The sequence below is a fragment of the Salmo salar genome, chromosome 29 (assembly GCF_965601325.2).
Source record: "Salmo salar chromosome 29, fSalSal1, whole genome shotgun sequence".
In the NCBI taxonomy this organism is placed as follows: Eukaryota; Metazoa; Chordata; class Actinopteri; order Salmoniformes; family Salmonidae; genus Salmo; species Salmo salar.
The window spans coordinates 1,559,002-1,579,762 of record NC_138319.1 but is presented as its reverse complement, the minus strand read 5'-3'; the positions used below and the strand labels follow the sequence as shown (position 1 = coordinate 1,579,762).

General features: G+C 41.8%; 2 protein-coding genes across 7 annotated transcripts in view; both read right to left on the bottom strand.

Moving 5' to 3' along the window:
- Nucleotides 1-14,713, bottom strand: part of LOC106590032 (N-chimaerin) — a 44,302-nt gene extending 29,589 nt beyond the window's left edge. For 2 of the 3 annotated variants that reach the window (XM_014180521.3, XM_014180522.3), the window contains exons 1-6: nt 14,585-14,713; nt 14,194-14,267; nt 12,417-12,455; nt 12,272-12,327; nt 1,250-1,281; nt 1,043-1,156 (exon numbers count right to left, since the gene is read on the bottom strand). In XM_014180521.3, coding sequence (XP_014035996.1) covers nt 1,043-1,156; nt 1,250-1,281; nt 12,272-12,327; nt 12,417-12,455; nt 14,194-14,267; nt 14,585-14,682 — 413 coding nt within the window. In that variant the 5' untranslated portion in view covers nt 14,683-14,713. Of the gene's footprint in view, nt 1-1,042; nt 1,157-1,249; nt 1,282-12,271; nt 12,328-12,416; nt 12,456-12,987; nt 13,218-14,193; nt 14,268-14,584 lie in introns of those variants that run through there. The other variant, XM_082970643.1, reaches the window with a different exon arrangement.
- Nucleotides 14,714-16,615: 1,902 nt separating this feature from the next.
- LOC106590033 (ATP synthase F(0) complex subunit C3, mitochondrial) lies at nt 16,616-19,232 on the bottom strand. Of its 4 annotated transcripts, none has more exons than XM_014180525.3 (5): nt 19,127-19,232; nt 18,821-18,916; nt 17,621-17,698; nt 17,119-17,309; nt 16,616-16,934 (listed from the first exon to the last, which is right to left on the bottom strand). In XM_014180525.3, the coding sequence occupies exons 2-5, from the start codon at nt 18,857-18,859 to the stop codon at nt 16,820-16,822; spliced, it is 423 nt and encodes a 140-aa protein (XP_014036000.1). In that variant the 5' UTR covers nt 18,860-18,916; nt 19,127-19,232; the 3' UTR covers nt 16,616-16,819. The 4 variants fall into 4 exon arrangements, with proteins under 4 accessions (XP_014036000.1, XP_045566654.1, XP_014036001.1 ...); XM_045710698.2 differs by lacking the exon at nt 19,127-19,232 and adding an exon at nt 19,102-19,120; XM_014180526.3 differs by lacking the exon at nt 19,127-19,232 and adding an exon at nt 19,028-19,113.
- Between the last annotated feature and the right edge of the window lie 1,529 nt (nt 19,233-20,761).

Genomic DNA, 20,761 nt, shown 5'->3' with positions numbered 1-20,761 from the left:
ATAGAACGCATTTCAACTGCACCGGAGTCTAATGGCGGTGAACTTCACAGCACTCCAGCCGACGCTTGGCATTGCGCATGGTGATCTTAGGCTTGTGTGCGGCTGCTCGGCCAAGGAAAACCATTTCATGAAGCTCCCGACGAACAGTTATTATGCGGACGTTGCTTCCAGAGGCAGTTTGGAACTCAGTAGGGAGTGTTGCAACCGAGGACAGGTGATTTTTAAGCGCTACACGCTTCTGCACAGGCCGGTCATGGCCGATCACTACCACTTCGCGGCTGAGCCGTTGTTGCTCCTAGACGTTTCCAATTCACAATAACAGCACTTAGAGTTTACCGGGGCAGCTCTAGCAAGGCAGAAACTTGACTAACTGACTCATTGGAAAGGTTGCATCCTATGACGGTGCCACGTTAAAAGTGACTGAGCTCTTCAGTAAGGCCATTCTACTGCCAATGTTTGTCTATGGAGATTGCATCTGAGTGTCCAATTTTATACACCTGTCAGCAACAGGTGTGGATGAAATAGCTGAATCCACTCATTTGATGGAGTGTCCACATACTTTTGTATATATAGCGTACCTAAAGGGTTCCTAAAATTCCAAATCAAATAGCTAAATGATCTACGGTATGATTATCTTAAAGCAATTCCATATGTTAGCTTAGTAGAACCCCCGCCCCACCAAATGGGTTAGACTTGAGGTTAAATAACAAAGCTGTAAAAATTTGTAAAAAAAACTGCCTCTGTGTGGCGCAGAGGTCTAAGGCACCGCATCACAGTGCTTGAGGCATTACTACAGACCCGGGTTCGAGGCTCTTTCACAGGTGGCCGTAACACCCATGAGGCGTCGCAAAATTGGCCCTGCGTCTTCCGGATTAAGGGAGGGTTTGGCCGGCCAAAACCTCCCTTAAATTGGGGAGAAAAAAAAAAAGAGGTAAAACTCCAAACAAACTAAAATATATAATGTTTAAAAACTAATCAAAAACAAGTCATGAATCACTTTTTTGGAAAGTCTATCTGTAGAAAGGGTGTGCGTGTGCCTAACCGTAGGGCCAGTGTGTAGGTCCCAGGCTGCCTCTGGCTCTCCCTGATGAGGTAACTGCCCTCTGCCACACTCAGCAGCTGGTCAGCCTCATCTCTGGATACCATCCCATGGTACCTGGGGAGAAGACAGAACATTGGAAATACTGATACTGACTGGATAAACAACTAGTTTTGTATATAAATTCTAAATGGAAATAAGCCAACTTACTCTCTCCCATAGTATTTGGGCCGGTCATCCACCTGAAAGCAAATAAATATTCCATTGTTAAGTAAAAAATAGAGTAGTTTTAAGATTGTCAAAGTTAGACAACCAGACGAGAACTAAGTCATCCCAATAGTACTCTACTTGCATCAGCTATAACACTGGGATGCATTCCCGTAGGGCACTATACAACGTCAGGGAGGCTAAAGTAAAGAATGCTGTATGCTGCGCGACTTGACTACTGTGAAGACGTATAGCAAACTTAAATAGGATCTAATGCCCACCATCTAGTGTTTCAGAGGAAGGTCACTGGACAAGCACCATAGTCAGAGACAACACAAGCAGGCGCAGGTGTCCATCTAGGGACTGGCCAAGCCGGAATGTAATGCCTAGAACAGAACACATTTTGCATCGCTTATCACACTCATAAAAGCAAAAGGCTTGCATATATTCAACTGGCTATGAAGTAAAATAAATATTTGTGAGGGGTTTCAGCGCTTCTATGGAAATGTGACAAGACTGTCATGACTTTCCCTCCTGGGTGAGGATCAAAGATAGCAGCAGCAGCCCCCCCCCGGGTCGGTATAATGACTTAACGACCAGTCGCAAATGGTTTCTAACTTTCTCCCTCTGCCTCTCAGTATCCAATAATGGAATGCGAGTGGTATACAGAGGTTCTTGCCCAAAGAACTTCAACATCCAAAAATGGATAATGAAACAATATTCCTAACATAAAGAATGTGGGAAATGGTCGGTGGGGATCCAAACAATGATTATGTCATATCATTTGTGATATCATTAAAGACGTTATAACGAAAACATTGTAACTTTACAAGCTATCACAATGTATGTCAGAGTTACATCTAAATGTTGTAAAACTTATGATTAAATATGAAACTGTGTGTGAAGATGAAATGGGATTTTAGCCAGACAGTAACCACACGAGCATGAACAAGGATGGAACGCCCCTTTTTCCAGAGTGCTTATAAAAAGGACTCTAATGAAATTTACATGAGACCAGAAAATGTGGAGCGGTGGATACACGTTGAAATGGTTGCCATTTAAATAGAGACCATAAAATGACGGGTTGCCGGTGTGACGGGTTACCGGTGTGTAGTGGTTCTAGCTGTACCCTGAATAATCAACCATTTAGACCAGTATACGTGCAGCCCGAGCTGAATACTTTACAAATGGTTATATCTCTACAGACCAAGCAGGCGGACGGTGTTGAGCCGAATATCATGAATGGTTAGACTCAAACATTCCGGGTTGCTACTGGCATGTAAAATGATTTAAAACTACTAGACCAGAAAATGGTAAGACCCTCAAACTCTCGACAAGTGGAGGTGAAAACTAGACTACACATTCAGTCAGCAGCTGTATATGTAAAATAGTCTAGGAAACTTGACCGAAGACGAGAGACAAGGAACAATATCCTTTCACCTCTAAAGGATCTATTCTAACAAGCATCTCTGAACACCGCGTGGTACACCTTTGGAGGACCGGTTCTAACAGACACTCCGAAGCCAAGAAGTTACGACTACAAACGACATGGTGACCTCTGGTGGACAACCAAAGACTTTGTCGACTGACTCCCCATAAAATAGGCCTGGCGAGTTCAACAAAGAGAGACAAAGACATAAGCGTAAATATGTACATTGCATTTCTAAATCCGAATGAGCGATTGTTAGGGTGCTAAATATCCACAATGAGCGTATTATGCACGATAGTTGAATTCCTTTGCCTCTCCTCCCGCTCTTTCTTACCCCACCCCTTTCATTGTGTAACTAGCCGTCATATCGGGAAAGTCCACCAGGGACTTCTCATTGCATTATGTAAGTAATCAAATGTATAATATATCCTGTGTGTGTGTTTATGTAATTCTGTGATTATTTAGTAAATAAATTAACTAAGCCAATTTGTGTATCGCTGAGTCAAGTAGACCAGGGTTTGTGTAGATTTATAGAATATTACGACGTTCAGAATGAGACGGAAATAGGAGCAAATGATTGATGGATGACGGATAGTATAGAGCTATTCTTGAGTTAATTTGAGAAACGGAAACTCGTTAAATACATTTCCTATGGTGCCACAGATTACTACCGTAATTTCCGGACTATAAGCCGCAACTTTTTTCCCACACTTTGAACCTCGCGGCTTAAACAATGACGCGGGTAATATGGATTTTTCCCGCTTTCAATTTTTTTTCTTCCAAAAAAACCCACCTTCTGTGACGTGCTCAGTTTTTTGGCGGCATGAAGCTTTCATTAGACCAATGAAATTGCCGAACGGGTTAAGGTCAAACAACTTTTTTGTTTACTGTTTAGATTAAATCGAGCGCTCTCAAACTTCCCATCATTCTGATTATGGTAGTCATTTTGTCACCCTCATGGCAAAGACACGGAGAAATGCATATGATGCAGCTTTCAAGTTGAAGGCGATTGATCTGGCTGTTGGAAAAGGAAATAGAGCTGCTGCACGGGAGCTTGGTCTTAATGAGTCGATGATAAGACGTTGGAAACAGCAGCGTGAGGAATTGACTCAGTGCAAAAAGACAACTAAAGCTTACTGCAAATTTTTTATTTTTTGTTACAAGCCGTGTTTCGTTAAAGCCTGTGTAAAGTTAATTTGTTTCAATGTACCGGTAGGCACCTGCGGCTTATAGACATGTGCGGCTTATTTATGTTCAAAATATATATATTTTTTTTAATTCAGTGGGTGCGGCTTATATTCAGGTGCGCTCAATAGTCCGGAAATTACGGTACTTAATTGTTATGATTAATTTAATCGCGTAATAATTGAATTTGGTATGTAATCATTTGATGAATAGCCATCGTCGCATTAATGATAGTGTTTGCGAGAAGTGTCTGACATGACTATCATTCTGGTCAACATCAGAGAATCCAGTGTAGTTGTCTAGGCCTATCCTACTGGAAATTCACATATCAAAATGTGTTGAAAATGTACTACTATTGTGTTGCAATTACAGTTGGGTAGTATTCATATTTTCAGAACGTTTCTGTACCATACCAGGATATACAGTCATACCGAATGTGCACACAAGGGGCGACATAATAAAATATTTAAAAAATGCACAGTGCTTTCGGAAAGTATTCAGACCCCTTGACTTTTTCCACTTTGTTCTAAGATGTATTTATTTTATTATTTTCTTCCTTCAATCTACACAATACCCCATAACGACAAAGTAAAAACAGGTTTAGACATTTTGCTAATTTATACATTTAACCTTATTTTCACATTTACATAAGTATTCAGACCCTTTACTCAGTACTATGTTGAAGCACATTTGGCAGCGATTACAGTCTCGAGTCTTCTTGGGTATGACACTATAAGCTTGGCACACCTGTATTTGGAGAGTTCTCCCATTCTTCTCTTCAGATCCTCTCAAGCACTGTCAGGTTGGATGGGGAGCATTGCTGCACAGCTATTTTCCGGTCTCTCCAGAGATGTTTGATCGGGTTCAAGTCCGGGCTCTGGCTGGGGCACTCAAGGACATTCAGAGACGTGTCCACTCCTGCGTTGTCATGGCTATGTGCTTAGGATCGTTGTTCTGTTGGAAGGTGAACCTTGGCCCCAGTCTGTGGTCCCGAGTGCTCTGGAACAGGTTATCAAGGATCTCTCTGTACTTTGCTCCGTTCATCTTTCCCCTCGATCCTGACTAGTCTCTCAGTCCATGCCACTAAAAAACATACCCACAGCACACCGTAGGGATGGTGCCAGATTTTCTCCAGACGTGATGCTTGGCATTCAGGCCAAAGAGTTCAATATTGATTTCATCAGACCAGAAAATCTTGTCTCTCATGGTCTGAGAGTCTTTAGGTGCCATTTGGCACACTCCAAGTGTGCCTTTTACTGAAGAGTGGCTTCTGTCTTGTCACAACTTGGATGGAAAATTACTGAGGATAATAGTGGACGATACCGCCACATTTTCAATTTAAGCCTACTAGAAAGTGTTTGCCCCCAGGCCTGGAGGCAGGCAAAAGTCATTATGCTACCTAAGAATAGTAAAGCCCCCTTTACTGGATCAAATAGCCGATCAATCTGCCTGTTACCAACCCTTTGTAAACTTTTAGAAAAAAATGGTGTTTGACCAGATACAATGCTATTTTACAGTAAACAAATTGACCAACTTTCTGCATGCTTATAGGGAAGGACATTCAACAAGCACAGCACTTACACAAATGACTGATGATTGGCTGAGAGAAATTGCTGATAAAAGATTGTGGGGGCTGTCTTGTTAGACTTCAGTGCGGCTTTTGACATTATCGATCATAGTTCGCGGCTGGAAAAGCTTGATGTAGGCTCATCAAGAGAGCAATTACATCTCTTTGTACAACAGCTAGCGTAAGCAGGTTTTCAACAAAACTTTATCTCCCTGTGGGTTAGTAGAGGAAACCAATACTGCTTATCACCACTTATGACACAAAAGACAGACCTCAGCTACTGTTCAGCACTTCACAAGCACAGACAATGAGAGCACCTCTCTGTGGTTTTGTCCCATCTTTGAAGAGCAGTGGTCACCAACCTTTTCTGAGTCAAGATCAGAGTAAAAAAATGCTATTTCTTTTTTAACATTAAACAATTACAACAGTTCTGTAGCAAAGAGGTTAGTGCCGTAGGCCCAATACATTATCACTGTATATTGCCTATGCTTGAATTGCTCTGCCAATGTTGTTCTCAGACCACGGTAATAGATCATATTTTGTACTACTTGTGAGCCACAGCTAAGTGAGCATAATAATTTGCTTCTGTACTTTTTTACTGGATCTGGCCTGCAGCTGATGGTCAGTCTGAGGGGAGAGAGCAGCGTTGAGGCTGCCTATCACCCGACTCACCATCTTTCCACTGAGAAAAGGGGACAGTCTTCCAGCTGATGGCAAAACTCAAGTCCCACTGCATTATTTCTGCCTCATATACCAATTCATGTTGTTACTCCTATAACCAGAGAAGATTAAATATTTCTCAATATAAATGTTTTTACTTTTTTTTTTAAGACAAGCAGCTAGCTTATCGGAACACTTGGCTATACTCATTCATTGCAGCTTCAGTGCTGGTTGTTGCGTTTGTAAGTAGGGAGAATGTTCAACACCTTTTTATAAGCCATAAAATGTGCAGTGTTGATAGTGCTGAATAACTTAAACATGAGCTCATGACTGTATTCATTGAGTCAGGGAGGCAGAGTTCTACCTTCAGACACATGAAATGGTTCAAAGTGGGAAAACTGCCATACCGGCGCTATGGCTGCTGAATCAAGTGCACCTACCACCAACAGTGCAAAAAAATACAGGAACGCAAGGCTTGATCGTTGGGTTTTTTACAGAAATGTTTGGTGATCGACTAGAAATACCTTGGAGATCGACCAGTCAATCATGATCGACCGGTTGGTGACCACAGTTGTAGAAGAAACAGACACTTTCAGCAGTCAACCCTAAAGGTAGAGTTGTGGGGGTCAGACGATAAAGGGGCAGGCAGGGTGTGCTGCAATGAGACAGAGCAAATCAGCTCATTCTGTCTAAAGGAGCCTACAGAGCTCTCTAGGCTAGAGGGTGGTACGGAACCACCTACGGAACAGTGTCACTGCTGCAGAACAGCTTGTGTTGTGGTTGAAATACAAAAGTCCCAAATGCAATGTGAAGTTAACCTGTAATGATTCAGGCTTTGTACTACATCTGTTGTACAGTAGAGAGCTCCATAGAGGTCATTGTGGCGCAGTCTGCATATTTAATGCTGCGGGCAGGAGCAGGTGGCCAAGACAATGTCGGGATTAAATATGGTTCAATGCTGCAGATTGTTTTTGAAATAATCTATTGAATTAAAAGCACTTCTGTCGCAATATTCACACACTCATCCTTCCTGTTTCAAGTTCCTATCCATATTGGGTGAGTGATATGAAGTGCGCCGACTTGTATGGTCTCAATTAAGTAGCCTATAGGTATGGGTGGAAAAGCACGGGCCAATTCTCCAACTTCCTAATCTCTTGTGGACTGCATAATAAAAGTTTTAAATATGTTTTGAGTGAAGTGGTTTTTAAATGGGCTTTCTCCTTTTTTACTGTTTTATACTGAACCAACCTGACAATGAAGTAAGATCATTTGTAGAACTTTTCATTTATTTAGCACTTAAAGCTGCAATATGTAACTATTTGGGCGACCTGGAAAAAATGTTTAGTTATAGATCTGTTATTTTCATTGAAAGCAAGTCTAAGAAGCGGTAGACCTGTTTAAAGTCAAATCAAATTGTATTAGTCACATGCACCGAATAAAATGGGTTACAGTGAAATGCTTACTTATGAGCTCCTAACCAACAATGCAGTTTCAAAAAGTTCAGATAAGAATAAGAAATAAAAGTAACAAGTAATTAAGAGCAGCAGTAAAATAACAATAGCGAAACTATATACAGGGGGGTACTGGTACAGAGTCAATGTGCGGGGGCACCGGTTAGTTGAGGTAGTATATACACATGTAGGTAGAGTTATTAAAGTGACTATGCATAGATGATAACAGAGAGTAGCAGTGGTGTAAAAGAGGGGGAGAAGGGGCAATGCAAATAGTCTGGGTAGCCATTTGATTAGATGTTCAGGAGTCTTATGGCTTGGGGGTAGAAGCTGTTTAGAAGCCTCTTGGACCTAGACTTAGTGCTCCGTTACCACTTGCCGTGCGGTAGCAGAGAGAACAGTCTATGACTGGAGTGGGGTGACTGGAGTCTTCCTCTGACATCGCCTGGTAGAGGTCCTGGATGGCAGGAAGCTTGGCCCCAGTGACGGACTGGGCCATACGCACTAATCTGTTGTGCCTAGCGGTCAGAGGCCGAGCAGTTGCCATACCAGGCAGTGATGCAACCAGTCAGGATGCTCTCGATGGAGCAGCTGTAGCACCTTTTGAGGATCTGAGGACCCATGCCAAATCTTTTCAGTCTTCTGAGGGGGAATAGGTTTTGTCATGCCCTCTTCACGACTGCCTTGGTGTGCTTGGACCATGTAAGTTTGTTGGTGATGTGGAAACCAAGGAATTTGAAGCTCTCAACCTGCTCCACTGCAGCCCCGTCGATGAGAATGGGGGGGGGCGTGCTCGGTCCTCTTTTTCCTGTAGTCCACAATCATCTCCTTTGTCTTGATCACGTTTAGGGAGAGGTTGTTGTCCTGGCACCACACAGCCAGGACTCTGACCACCTCCCTATAGGCTGTCTAATCGTTGTCGGTGACACATCACCACTGTTGTGTCATTCGCAAATTTAATGGTGTTGGTGTCGTGCCTGGCCATGCAGTCATGAGTGAACAGGGAGTGCAGGAGGGGACTGAGCACGCACCCCTGAGGGTTTAGTCCCTGTGTTGAGGATCAGCGTGGCGGATGTGGTTACCCACCCTTACCACCTGGGGGCGGCCCGTCAGGAAGTCCAGGATCCAGTTGCAGAGGGAGGTGTTTAGTCCCAGGGTCCTTAGCTACTACGCTGAGCTGTAGTCAATGAATAGCATTCTCACATAGGTGTTGCTTTTGTCCAGGTGGGAAAGGGCAGTGTGGAGTGCAATAGACATTGCGTCATCTGTGAATCTGTTGGGGTGGTATGCAAATTGGAGCAGGGGTAAGGTTTCTGGGATAATGGTGTTGATGTGAGCCATGACCAGCCTTTCAAAGCACTTCATGGCTACAGACGTGAGTGCTACAGGTCGGTAGTCATTTAGGAAGGATACCTTAGTGTTCTTGGGCGTAGGCACTATGGTGGTCTGCTTAAAACATGTTGGTATTACAGACTCGGACAGGGAGAGATTGACAATGTCAGTGAAGACACTTGCTAGTTGGTCAGCACATGCTCACAGTACACGTCCTGGTAATCCGTCCGGCCCTGCGGCCTTGTGAATGTTGACCTGTTTAACCTGTTAGGGCTAGGGGGCAGTATTGACACGGCCGTATAAAAAATTTACCCGATTTAATCTGGTTACTACTCCTGCCCAGTAACCAGTAACTATAATTATTGCCTTTGGATAGAAAACACCCTAAAGTTTCTAAAACTGTTTGAATGGTGTCTGTGAGTATAACAGAACTCATATGGCAGGCAAAAACCTGAGAAGATTCTGAACAGGAAGTGGCCTGTCTGACAAGTTGTTGTTCATCTTGGCTCTTTTTATTGAAGACTGAGGATCTTTGCTGTAACGTGACACTTCCTACGGCTCCCATAGGCTCTCAGAGCCCGGGAAAAAGCTGAATGATATCGAGGCAGCCCCAGGCTGAAACACATTATCGCGTTTGGATAGTGGCCAGTCAGAGTACTCTGAGACTCAGGCTCGTGCACGAGGGCACGAGATGTTTTTATTTTCTCTCTCTTTGTACGTATACACGCTTTCCCGGTCGGAATATTATCGCTTTTTTTACGAGAAAAATGGCATAAAAATTGATTTTAAACAGCGGTTGACATGCTTCGAAGTACGGTAATGGAATATTTAGACATTTTTTGTCACGAAATGCACCGTGCTCATCACCCTTATTTACCCTTTCGGATAGTGTCTTGAACGCACGAACAAAACGCCGCTATTTGGATATAACAATGGATTATTTGGGACCAAACCAACATTTGTTATTGAAGTAGAAGTCCTGGGAGTGCATTCTGACGAAGAACAGCAAAGGTAATAATATTTTTCTTATAGTAAATCTGACTTTGGTGAGTGCTAAACTTGCTGGGTGTCTAAATAGCTAGCCCTGTGATGCCAGGCTATCTACTGAGAATATTGCAAAATGTGCTTTCACCGAAAAGCTATTTTAAAATCGGACATAGCGAGTGCATAGAGGAGTTCTGTATCTATAATTCTTAAAATAATTGTTATGTTTTTTGTGAACGTTTATCGTGAGTAATTTAGTAAATTCACCGGCAGTGTTCGGTGGGAATGCTAGTCACATGCTAATGTAAAAAGCTGGTTTTTGATATAAATATGAACTTGATTGAACAAAATATGCATGTATTGTATAACATAATGTCCTAGGGTTGTCATCTGATGAAGATCATCAAAAGGTTAGTGCTGCATTTAGCTGTGGTTTGGGTTTATGTGACATTATATGCTAGCTTGAAAAATGGGTGTCTGATTATTTCTGGCTGGGTACTCTGCTGACATAATCTAATGTTTTGCTTTCGTTGTAAAGCCTTTTTGAAATCGGACAGTGTGGTTAGATTAACGAGAGTCTTGTCTTTAAAATGGTGTAAAATAGTCATATGTTTGAAAAATTGAAGTTTTTGCATTTGAGGTATTTGAATATCGCGCCATGGGATTACACTGGCTGTTGAGTAGGTGGGACGCAAGCGTCCCACCTAGCCCAGAGAGGTTAAAAGGTCTTACATCGGCTGCGGAGATCGTGATCACAGTCTCCCGGAACAGCTGGTGCTCCCATGCATGTTTCAATGTTATTTGCCTCAAAACGAGCACAGAAGTAGTTTAGCTCATGTGGTAGGCTCGTGTCACTGGGCAGCTCCCGGCTGTGCTTCCTTTTGTAGTCTGTAATGGTTTGCAAGCCCTGCCACATCCGACGAGCGTCAGAGCAGGTGTAGTACGACTCAATCTTTGTCCTGTATTGACACCTTACCTGTTTAATGGTTTATTAGGTACACCACCCAGTTCATGAAAATGAATCGCTCCTACAGTGAGTCACGTGGCTGTGGCTTGCTATATAAAGTAGGCAGACAAGCACCCAGTTAATGTTTGATTGAACATTAGAATGGGCAAAACTACTGACCTAAGCAACTTTAAGCGTGGTATGCTCGTCGCTGCCGGCCAAACTGCCACCCTCCTGGGTTTTTCAAGCATGACAGTGTCTATCTCGGGCCTCCATAATCAACTGGCGGACTGTGGACCGGGTCCGGACTCATAACGGGGTCAATACGGACCGGGCTTTGACCCCTGGTATCATATAAACACACAAAAGGTATGGAAGAACCCATAGAATTACAGGAAATTAGCTTTAAAAACAGCGACAACAAAAAATCTCTGCCCCATGCAAAATGGGTTGAATTGCACAAAATTAAGTTCAAATTGCAACATTTTACCTTCCCCAACAAGAGGGGTGTGAACAGTGTTCCACTTCTATCAGCTAAAAACAAGAAGCAGCAGCTCCAGTGGGCACACAATCACCAACACTGGACAATTGAGGAGTGAAAAAAAATTGCCTAGAACATGACAGCATGTTCAGTTTATTTGAGTGGCTTGCGCACTCCCCAGAACTCAACCCAATAGAGCATCTTTGGGATGAGATGGAACGGGTTGTTCGCGGCATGAATGTACTGGCATCCAATCTGCATCATCTGCATGATGCCATTGTGTCAGCATGGACCAACATCCCTGTGAAATGTTTCCGACACCTAGTAGAATGCACCGAAGAACTCAGGCTGGGTGTACCTACTAACTGGCCGGTGAGTGTAGTTTACTACATTGACTGGAAATAACACGTCTCCGCCTGAAAATCATCCCGCTCCTAAAAATTATGCCAAACGTACCTCAAGTCAAGTAACCACTCTATTCTACTTCTCTCCAAATCTGGATCTCTTTCAAATAACCCCTAGCCTATTGGCTGATATGTAACCCAATAATAGCCTACCAGTAGCCTAAAATAAAAACTGTCCATGTGAGAATATCTGATTATTTAACCTATTTATTTGGCTGTTTTTGTGCATTTTGATATTGCCTAGGGTGGCAAAATTGCTGAGACCAGGGCTCCCAAGTTAGCTTAACCTAAAATAACATTTTGGAACTGCTGTTGGGTGGGACCAGTTGTTGCAGGAGCAGGCGGGAGTTAGACAAAAAAACAGCAGGAAGTGGTGGGTGTGGTATAAAAAGCTGCGGGAGCAGGATGAAGAAATGAGTCCTGTGCAGACCTATATTGTCACAGTTCATCAAGTGTTGCAGTAAATTGTTTTCAGTTCATATAAAATTGTCATATTGGAAGCATTTTGTTTAATAATCTTGTAGTAAGGTTGAGGATCTATTACGAATACCTGCAATTTGTCTGTATTCTATATCTGTTTGCTTACCTCACAGGTGCAGGTCAATCGCCGTGGATGTGGTGCCTCCTGTTGAAGCTGATACACTGGTGCGAAAACAGAACACAGTCAGTAAAACATCATGATTACAGTGCTCCCTTCAATATTTTCATCATTAGAATACATCTATACTCACGATAAGATTTCCACACTGGTGGCCTGTATTCATCATGGTCTGAGGAAAGAATGACATAATATCAAGTCTTTAAAAAAATAAAATTGTTTAAATAAACATTGACAGACTAACAAAAATCTTTGTTTCCTGATTTACAGTGCCTCCGGGTGGCCATTGTATCACACTACACTTAAACTGTGCTGATTAAGCCACCCTGACAAATTTGATTTGCTAAATCTACAGCAAGTGAACAGATTCAGTAACACAGACATGATATGTTTTACAAAAAAAATATATTACACTAGCGAGCCTTTAGCACATGTGAATTGCCTTCGAGAATAATATAGGTTACTCATTTTAGGCTACACGCAAGATACTTTGAGACTAGCCTAATCAACAATACCAAACTAATGCAGTGGATTTTATGCACATTCACAATAAAACTAACATTAGTATTAGCTTAGACTTATTGTACTTGAGAAGTAAGAGCATGCATACATTAAAACATTTATACATCATGGTGCCAAGCCAAACTGTTTTATGGGGGCATGGAATTGACGTTTCATATTACACTTTTTTAAGCGCTGCTCACCTCGCTAAAAAGGAGGTGCAGCTGGCCCAAAGACACGGTATCTGGCCATGGAGTTATGGCATAGGCTCCGCACATCCATCCATGTTGGTGGTGGACTGGCAGTAATGCACCGTTTTGTTGTCATTTAACTCGTAGAGCAGAGTTCAAGAGACAGTTATGCTCTCCTTTAATGCCTCAGCCACATAGCAGTATAGGAAGCATAAACATAAAAAAGAGGCAGAACACAAAACTCTTCTAACACGTCCGCCATTGTTGATACGGTCGCGCTGTCTCCACTCATAGCAACATATCCTTACAAAAAATTACCACTGTTCTATACTAAACCGTACCACTACTGTAGCACATGCAGTTTGGGTCAATACCATTGCGTAGGATACCTTTAAAAGATAGCTACTAACAAAGATTTGAATTAGGCTACTACAAGGATGTTCTGACCTTCAAATAACTACTGCACAACAGACTGCTGCAGACTGTGCTTTCAACCACATCCCACATCCTGAAAGGACTATGACATGCGTGTTCTGACAGAATACACTGGATATCTGTCAGAAGCACAGAGCTTCCCGTCTCATCCCCCACAGCCTGGATGTCAGCTCTATCTTAAACTTGAAATGCACTAAATTTCCTGTCCCCTAACTGTTCTTTATGCATTTTCTCTCCCTTTCCTAGTTGGACCAAAAGTGACAGACATGTCGATGCCTACCCCAGTATAGCATCCCCCTACCATTGTTGCTAAATTGCCAATGTTTTTTGTTTGATGCAACAACGACAAAAACAAGGAAATAGCCTGTAGTCTACTATTCCAGCTCTTGAAAAGGGTCCTTTGTCAATCATCACAGACAAGCTGACAAAGTGTGTCATTCAACACCATGTGATGCCCTCTGGTGATCAAGGGGGTTTTGACATTACCTAAAAGGCTGTAACGCTAATTCATTAACGTTGATAATGACTAGACTAAACTGTTAGTTAGCCAGCCAACATCGTATCTACAAATCTGTTGTTTTCATCTCGCGCGAAAGAACTCTACAGGCCTTCCGACAAGGCCAAAAAAGGTAGCTGGATAGCCAAACACTGACCACATTTCTATAGCATAACATTTGCATATCTGTCACATGCATTACTAGGAAGATGACGTTGTAGCTGGTATTGGGACTAGAGAGGTATCAAACTGACAGAGGAGAACAGTTTGCTAGCTAGGTAACTTACCAAAGACATTTAGAGCCATTCTTGGTGCGTTAATTGAAGCGCAATAGATGACAATTTCCACCGCAGTTAGAAAGCTGATAATGGGAATACAGTGAATAAATATTAATCTGCGAGAAAACATATAGCAACAACAAAATGTTAAGCTGTATAAAACGTTTCTACTTCAATAACAGAGCCAGTCCAGGCTAGCTAGCGCTAGCCACTTAACGTTGACGCGTTTGCTCACACTGTGAGACGCCGCCGACTTCATGGCAAAAATAAATAAACAAATACAAAGATCGCGAACAGGCGTAGATGCAAACATTAATTTATCTGCATTGAGGATAAAGTCCATATGTATTCTATCCGATGCATATAGATAATATAGTTGAGCCCAACACATTGTACTTACACCACATCACCGTATCCATCTTTCACGAAGTCGCCATCTTGTGATATCACGTGACCATCAGCCTCAATTTTAGGCCGAAGTGTTACCATGGTTACCATGTGATGCTGCTCAGAATAGGATGTGGCAGGGTTAGTGCTATCCGGGATCCTTAGGATGTCCCTACCCATTTTAAATTTCAACTTCAATGAAGTAACGTCAGAGTTGGGAAGTCCCAAGGATTCTGGAAAGCATGGACCATCAGCAGCAATGCAGTTAATTCCACCATGTGAGAATATGCTGCCAAACATACCTGTAAATAACTGTATTTATTTATTTTGCTCCTTTGCACCCCAGTATTTCTACTTTGCACACTCATCTACTGTCAAATCTACCATTCCAGTGTTTTAATTGCTATATTGTATTTACTTCGCCACCATGGCCTTTTTATTGCCTTTACCTCCCTTATCTCACCTCATTTCCTCACATTGTATATGGACTTATTTTTCTACTGTATTATTGACTGTATGTTTGTTTTACTCCATGTGTAACTCTGTGTTGTTATATGTGTCGAACTGCTTTGCTTTATCTTGGCCAGGTCGCAGTTGTAAATGAGAACTTGTTCTCAACTTGCCTACCTGGTTAAATGAAGGTGAAATAAAAACATTTTAAAAAAAAGGAGAGAATCCATAAGCCTATTACATGCAATGTTGCCTAGTACAGGCAATGTTTGAGCTATCGATTCATAGATCCTGCAGTGCGGAGGCAAGAGCACTACTTCCTGTGCCACCGGTCATTACACACGTACACATGGATTTTGTGTTATAAATATGTGGTAGAGTAGGGGGCTGAGGGCACACACTTAATATGTTGTGAAATATGTTGTGAATGCAATGTTTAAAAAAAAGTTGTATAACTGCCTTCATTTTGCTGGACCCCAGGAAGAGTAACAGAAATACAAAATACCTATGGAAGGTGTGTGCTACCAACTCGATCTTGTAGGGTCATGAGCAGGATAGCCAGATAAAGGCCAGGCCTTGTGCCAGGCACCATAATAGCAGTTGTTTTATTACACATGTAGGCTGTAGTTGGCAGCTAAGAGCTGAATTACATACATAGCACATAAGTAATTAAACAAAAACAGTTAAATCAGGATGGGAGCAGAAGCAGTTTGTTTTTGGAAGTGTCAATGGGCTGAGCGGTTGAAGAATAATGGTCATAGCTGGGGGGGGGGGGGGGGGGGGGTCAGAATCAGACAGGTCCAGAGACATCAGCACAGCTCACCGTCCACTCACATACAGCCAGTTGCATCCTCCTTTGTGCCAAGCCAAAGCCAACAGGTATGCTCCAAAGGCTATCCCAGTACTACAAAGCAATGCGAGCTATAATGTGGGGGTCAATTCAAAAGCCCAGGCACTTGTGTCACAGGGAGTAAGCCTAGTGCTCATGTCTCTGCACAGGATCCAACCGCTGTAAGATATTTACTTACCGCTATTAATATAGTGCTCAGGAAGTTTATAATCTCAAAATGCAAGTTTGTGATCTACCTCACTACAAAGAAATTGGAAGTGTCTATTGAAATACAATCCAACAGCTGAACTAAATCTCATCCCAAATCTAAAATATTTTCCAAGATCGAGAGGAATGTATGGCGTTGGGATACATTTTCCCCTAGGTAAAGATCTCAGATCAACTTCCCCAATCTTAATGCAAAACTGACCCAAGATCAGCATCTATGGGCAACTTTAACATATATCAAATGGAAGTTCCAAAAGCACTAAAAATAAATGTAAAGCAGAATCATGTTGACAATTTATCCTCATGGAACAGCAATAGAGGAAATTGTATTACACCAGTGAAAGTTGATTTATTGCAATTAAGAAACACATGATAACCAAAAGTACAGTGTAATTTAATAAAACTCACTTAATCAAAAGCCAACCTGCAGTTAACATAACTATATGCTTTGTTTTGAGCTCAAGGGCACACACTAGAGAGAAATCTGGTGTTCCTTTGAAAGTGTTTTGCAAGGAAATACACAAAATAACTCATACATTTTAAATAGTGAAATACATGCATTTTTATTCTGTAATTGGTAACATCTTTACAATACATGCCTTTTGGTTTTGTTATCCTTCAACAAAAACTTGGAAAATGTACAATTTCATGACCAACACGGAACAATTTTGGTTGCTCGAGTAAAATAGGTAATCACAGCTGTAGTTTCAAAATCATGATCACCATCAGCAGAAGATATATTTACATGGCAAACAGGATCAGGAAAGCAACCATCAAGCAGAACAGACCCATGGCTTCAGACAGGGCAAATCCCAGGATAGCATAAGAGAAAAGCTGCTGTTTTAGGGAGGGGTTCCTGGGGAGAAAAACAAAAAGGTTGTTAGATCCATGAATCAAAGCTGTGGGAGAGACTTGCAGCCATAGCAATTGTTAACCATTTTCCTAAACATTGTCAAAAATGCATCTGAGAAAAATCAGCAAAAATTCACATAGTTGAGGGTATAAAGTAGGGCACCATATCTACTAATGGCAATATTTACCTTGCATATCCGATGATAAGGCTGCCGAACACAGTCCCGATTCCAGCACCAGAACCGGCCACTCCAACTGTGGCAGCTCCAGCGCCAATGAACTTGGCTGCTGTGTCAATGTCTCTGCTCACAGCGCTAGTCTGGAAACTCCTCAGTGCTACTTGGAAAAAGGTGCTCTGTGGCACAAGGGTAGTACTAGCCTGGGAGCAATAAAAAAAAAATGTTTTTTAAATTAAAATCATATTTAAAAAAAAAAAAATGGACTAAAATGACCATAAAAACAGGTATAAGATAAATATTAAACATGTAAGATTAAGACAACATTCAGATCATTGCAGAGGGAATCATTATCATTTAGAAGAGAGCAGAGGGTTGTTTTCTTATATAACATGTCTATCTGCAACATTTTACCTAAGGAAAAAAATCTAGAAAGGTAGCATCAGTTGTCCATAGAAGTTGTTGTTCCTGGAGGTAAGGGAACTAAAGGGTAAAGGGGCAGGTAGACACTCACCTCTCCTGTTCTGACATCCGGTCGGGAAAGGACAGACGCAGAGAGGGGTCTGTATAAGGCCCTGGATCCAGAACGGACCTGTACATTAAAAAACAGTAACATTAAGCGATGCAACTTCCATAACATCAACTTGATTACAAACACACCACCTCCCAAAAAAAACATTTGTTAATTGAGTCACAGGGGGACACATGGACAATATCATGTACATCACAACTGACCAACTTTAAAAAGTCAGATGTGGGCAGTACCACATGGTACATAACTAGTAGCTTGCCCCCATTTTTAAGAATAAACGTGGTAAGTGAAAACCATAATGAAATAGCCCACTCCCTCCCTACCCACTGGGTCGGTATAATTTGTGGAACGTTCCAACAGGAATCTGTTCCAAAAAACTTAAAGTAAAAGGTTGCCAACCAACAACGCATACAAAGTAGCAACGCATACAAACCTAGCTAACTAGCTGCCGAATAGGCATCAACTCACCACGTAGCTTATTCTTAATGTTTGTCCATAGGCAAACAGACATGTGAGGAGAGACATTTTTCGGAATAGACGTGATGAGTGAAAAACGCAATGAAATAGACCACTCCCTACCCGGTATCTTATTCTGCCGCTACACAACTTTGTATGCGTTGTTTTTTGGAAACCTTGTTATTTACGAAGTTTTTGGAATAGATTCCTGTTGGAACGTTCCACAAATTATACCCACCCACTCTCTATTTCGGCCGCTATACAACTTTGTATGCGTTGTTTGTTGGCAACCTTGTTATTTATGAAGTTTTTGGAACAGATCCTGCTGGAACGGTCCACAAATTATACCCACCCCAATTCACATTGCTTCTGAAATACGAAGGGCTTCATTTGGCTGTCTTTGGTGCTTTATTTCTGCATGACCTTGAAATTACAAAGAAAGCTCATTAGCTACCTAACGAGCGCTGGTTAGCAACCTAACGTTAGCATAGCTAAAACTAGCTACCTAGCTTAGGTGACAAGTAACGTTATTTTCCAAGAGCTGGTTTAAAAAATAATAGACTTAAACCAAGTTACTTGCCATTCAGTGTGCACAATTGCATGCACTGAAACGTTACAGCAGTTCCTAAGTCAAAAAATAAGTACAAGTTCAGCAGGCCCACGTACCTAATCAACATTATGCTATGACAACTTATATGTAACGTTATCATTACTTTCACAACTCACCAGTGCAGGTGTAGTGACGAACTTCGCACAGGCGTACATATTGGTTTAATGTGTTCACTGATACATCAACTGAAGACGAGTCACCTGGTTTTGTCTCTAAAAAAAAAGAGAGACAACAGTTGCTAAGGTCAATGAGAATTTCACAAAAAAAATCTAAAAAAACAGCGAATCCATTAATTATTATATGTGCAAAACAACTGTCTTCACATAAAGTATATGTCGGTGTGGATCCAAAACGACTTTAGATAGAAGATCGATTGTTAAAATGTTTCCGCGCAGACCTCCAATAGTCTCCCCTTCACTTACCGGCTGCAGAGGTCGAAGCGCCGAGGAACAACTGCGCATGCCAGAAGCCGTGTTTACTCAGATTCCCGGATATTGCGATTTACGACATCAGACGTCATTCCCTAACAGCTTTATTGGAACATTGGAAAGAAAAAAGTACAAAAGTACAATCACAGCGTTTTCAATGTTGTTTCTATCAACCATCTATGTTTCTATATATCAATCAAATATCTATTGTATTCGTTTCAATGAAAATGTGACATGTTTTACTCATGCTACTAGTGATAATAAACTCAAACTCAAACTCAAGGTGGTAGTAGGACAAACTCAAAAGGGTTTCTTTCTACTTGTGTGTGTGCCACACTGTTCACCAATGATGTTGAAATGCTATTTTCTAATTCTCAGGGAATGTATGTATCAGTTTTACCCCACATATTTGTTTTAACCCAATAATCATTTTGAATTCTAGTTTTCCTGCTCTTTAGCCTTTTGTTGTATTCATATATACCCAGTGCCATCCTTTTCAAATGTTCTCTTGTCTATTAGAATTTAACAAAAATTGATAAAACCATAAGATTTATTTATAGAGTTTGGTTTTCACTATTTGGAGCAGATCAGTTGTAACATGATCCATGTCCAGCAGAGAGATCTGTTGTGTAGGCCTATGTTATGTAGCGGCAGCTAGGCAAGGTATCATTCCTGCTATACTGACCCAATCCCAATGTGAAACTTCAACCCTAACGCCCTGTGCACTTCAGAGATCTGAGAAGGTTTGACAGGTGTTAGCAATATGGCATTAAACCTAACTAGCCTATCTGAAGCCTAGGTGGAGCTATTACCATACCTATGCCATGCCCTTTCAGATATCCAAACTGCACAGGGTGTAGGGCAGGGGTATTTAACTGTTACCCTACTAGGTCCGGAGCCTGCTAGTTTCCTGTTATACGTGATAATTATTTGCACACACTTAGTGTCCCAGGTCTGCATCAGTCCCTGATTAGACGGGAACAATGGAAAAATGTAGTCAAACTGGGTTCGAAGTCCAGAATGAGTTTGAAGGCCGTAGGGTCTTATGATTAAAATTGAGATTTGGCCACTGTGTATTAAGTAGGTGCATACATGCATACACACACACAAACATATGACCAGCTTTAAAAAAAGAATTGGCTCGACATTCCTTGTCCCTGAAATGAATGGACTTAGAGATGAGAGCGAAATAATTATAAACTACTATTTTCATGCCCTTACCTCCCTCAAAGATCTGTCCTCAACATGATTGGCAGCTCTAAAGCTGTGCGTGTGTGTGTGTCTGGGTCCATGCCTGTACTTGGGTATGTGAGGGAATGACAGGGGTGGACGGACATGCAATGATTGGTTCATAGACAGGGTCTCTGCCTTTGTCTTCAAGGACATGTAGATGTAGCCTGGCTAAATTCCCAATCTGGTCCTCATACCATCATGGCCACCTAATCCTCCCCAGCTTCCAATTGGCTCATTCATCCCCCCTCCTCTCCCCTGTCACTGTTCCCCGGGTCATTGCTGTAAATCAGAATGTGTTCTCAGTGAACTTACCTCTAAAATAAGGATAGAGGTAAAACATTTAAATAAAGATATTATACTGCATCTCCATGGTTCTTAAATAACGGCAGTCTGAAG

Excerpts from the sequence above, each read along its gene's own strand:
- LOC106590033 (XM_014180525.3), bottom strand. The coding sequence starts at position 18,859 with ATGTACGCCTGTGCGAAGTTCGTCACTACACCTGCACTG. Across the intron at positions 17,310-17,620 it reads CGGATGTCAGAACAGGAGAG|GCTAGTACTACCCTTGTGCC; the intron begins GTGAGTGTCTAC and ends TATTGCTCCCAG. Across the intron at positions 16,935-17,118 it reads CTTATCATCGGATATGCAAG|GAACCCCTCCCTAAAACAGC; the intron begins GTAAATATTGCC and ends TTTTCTCCCCAG.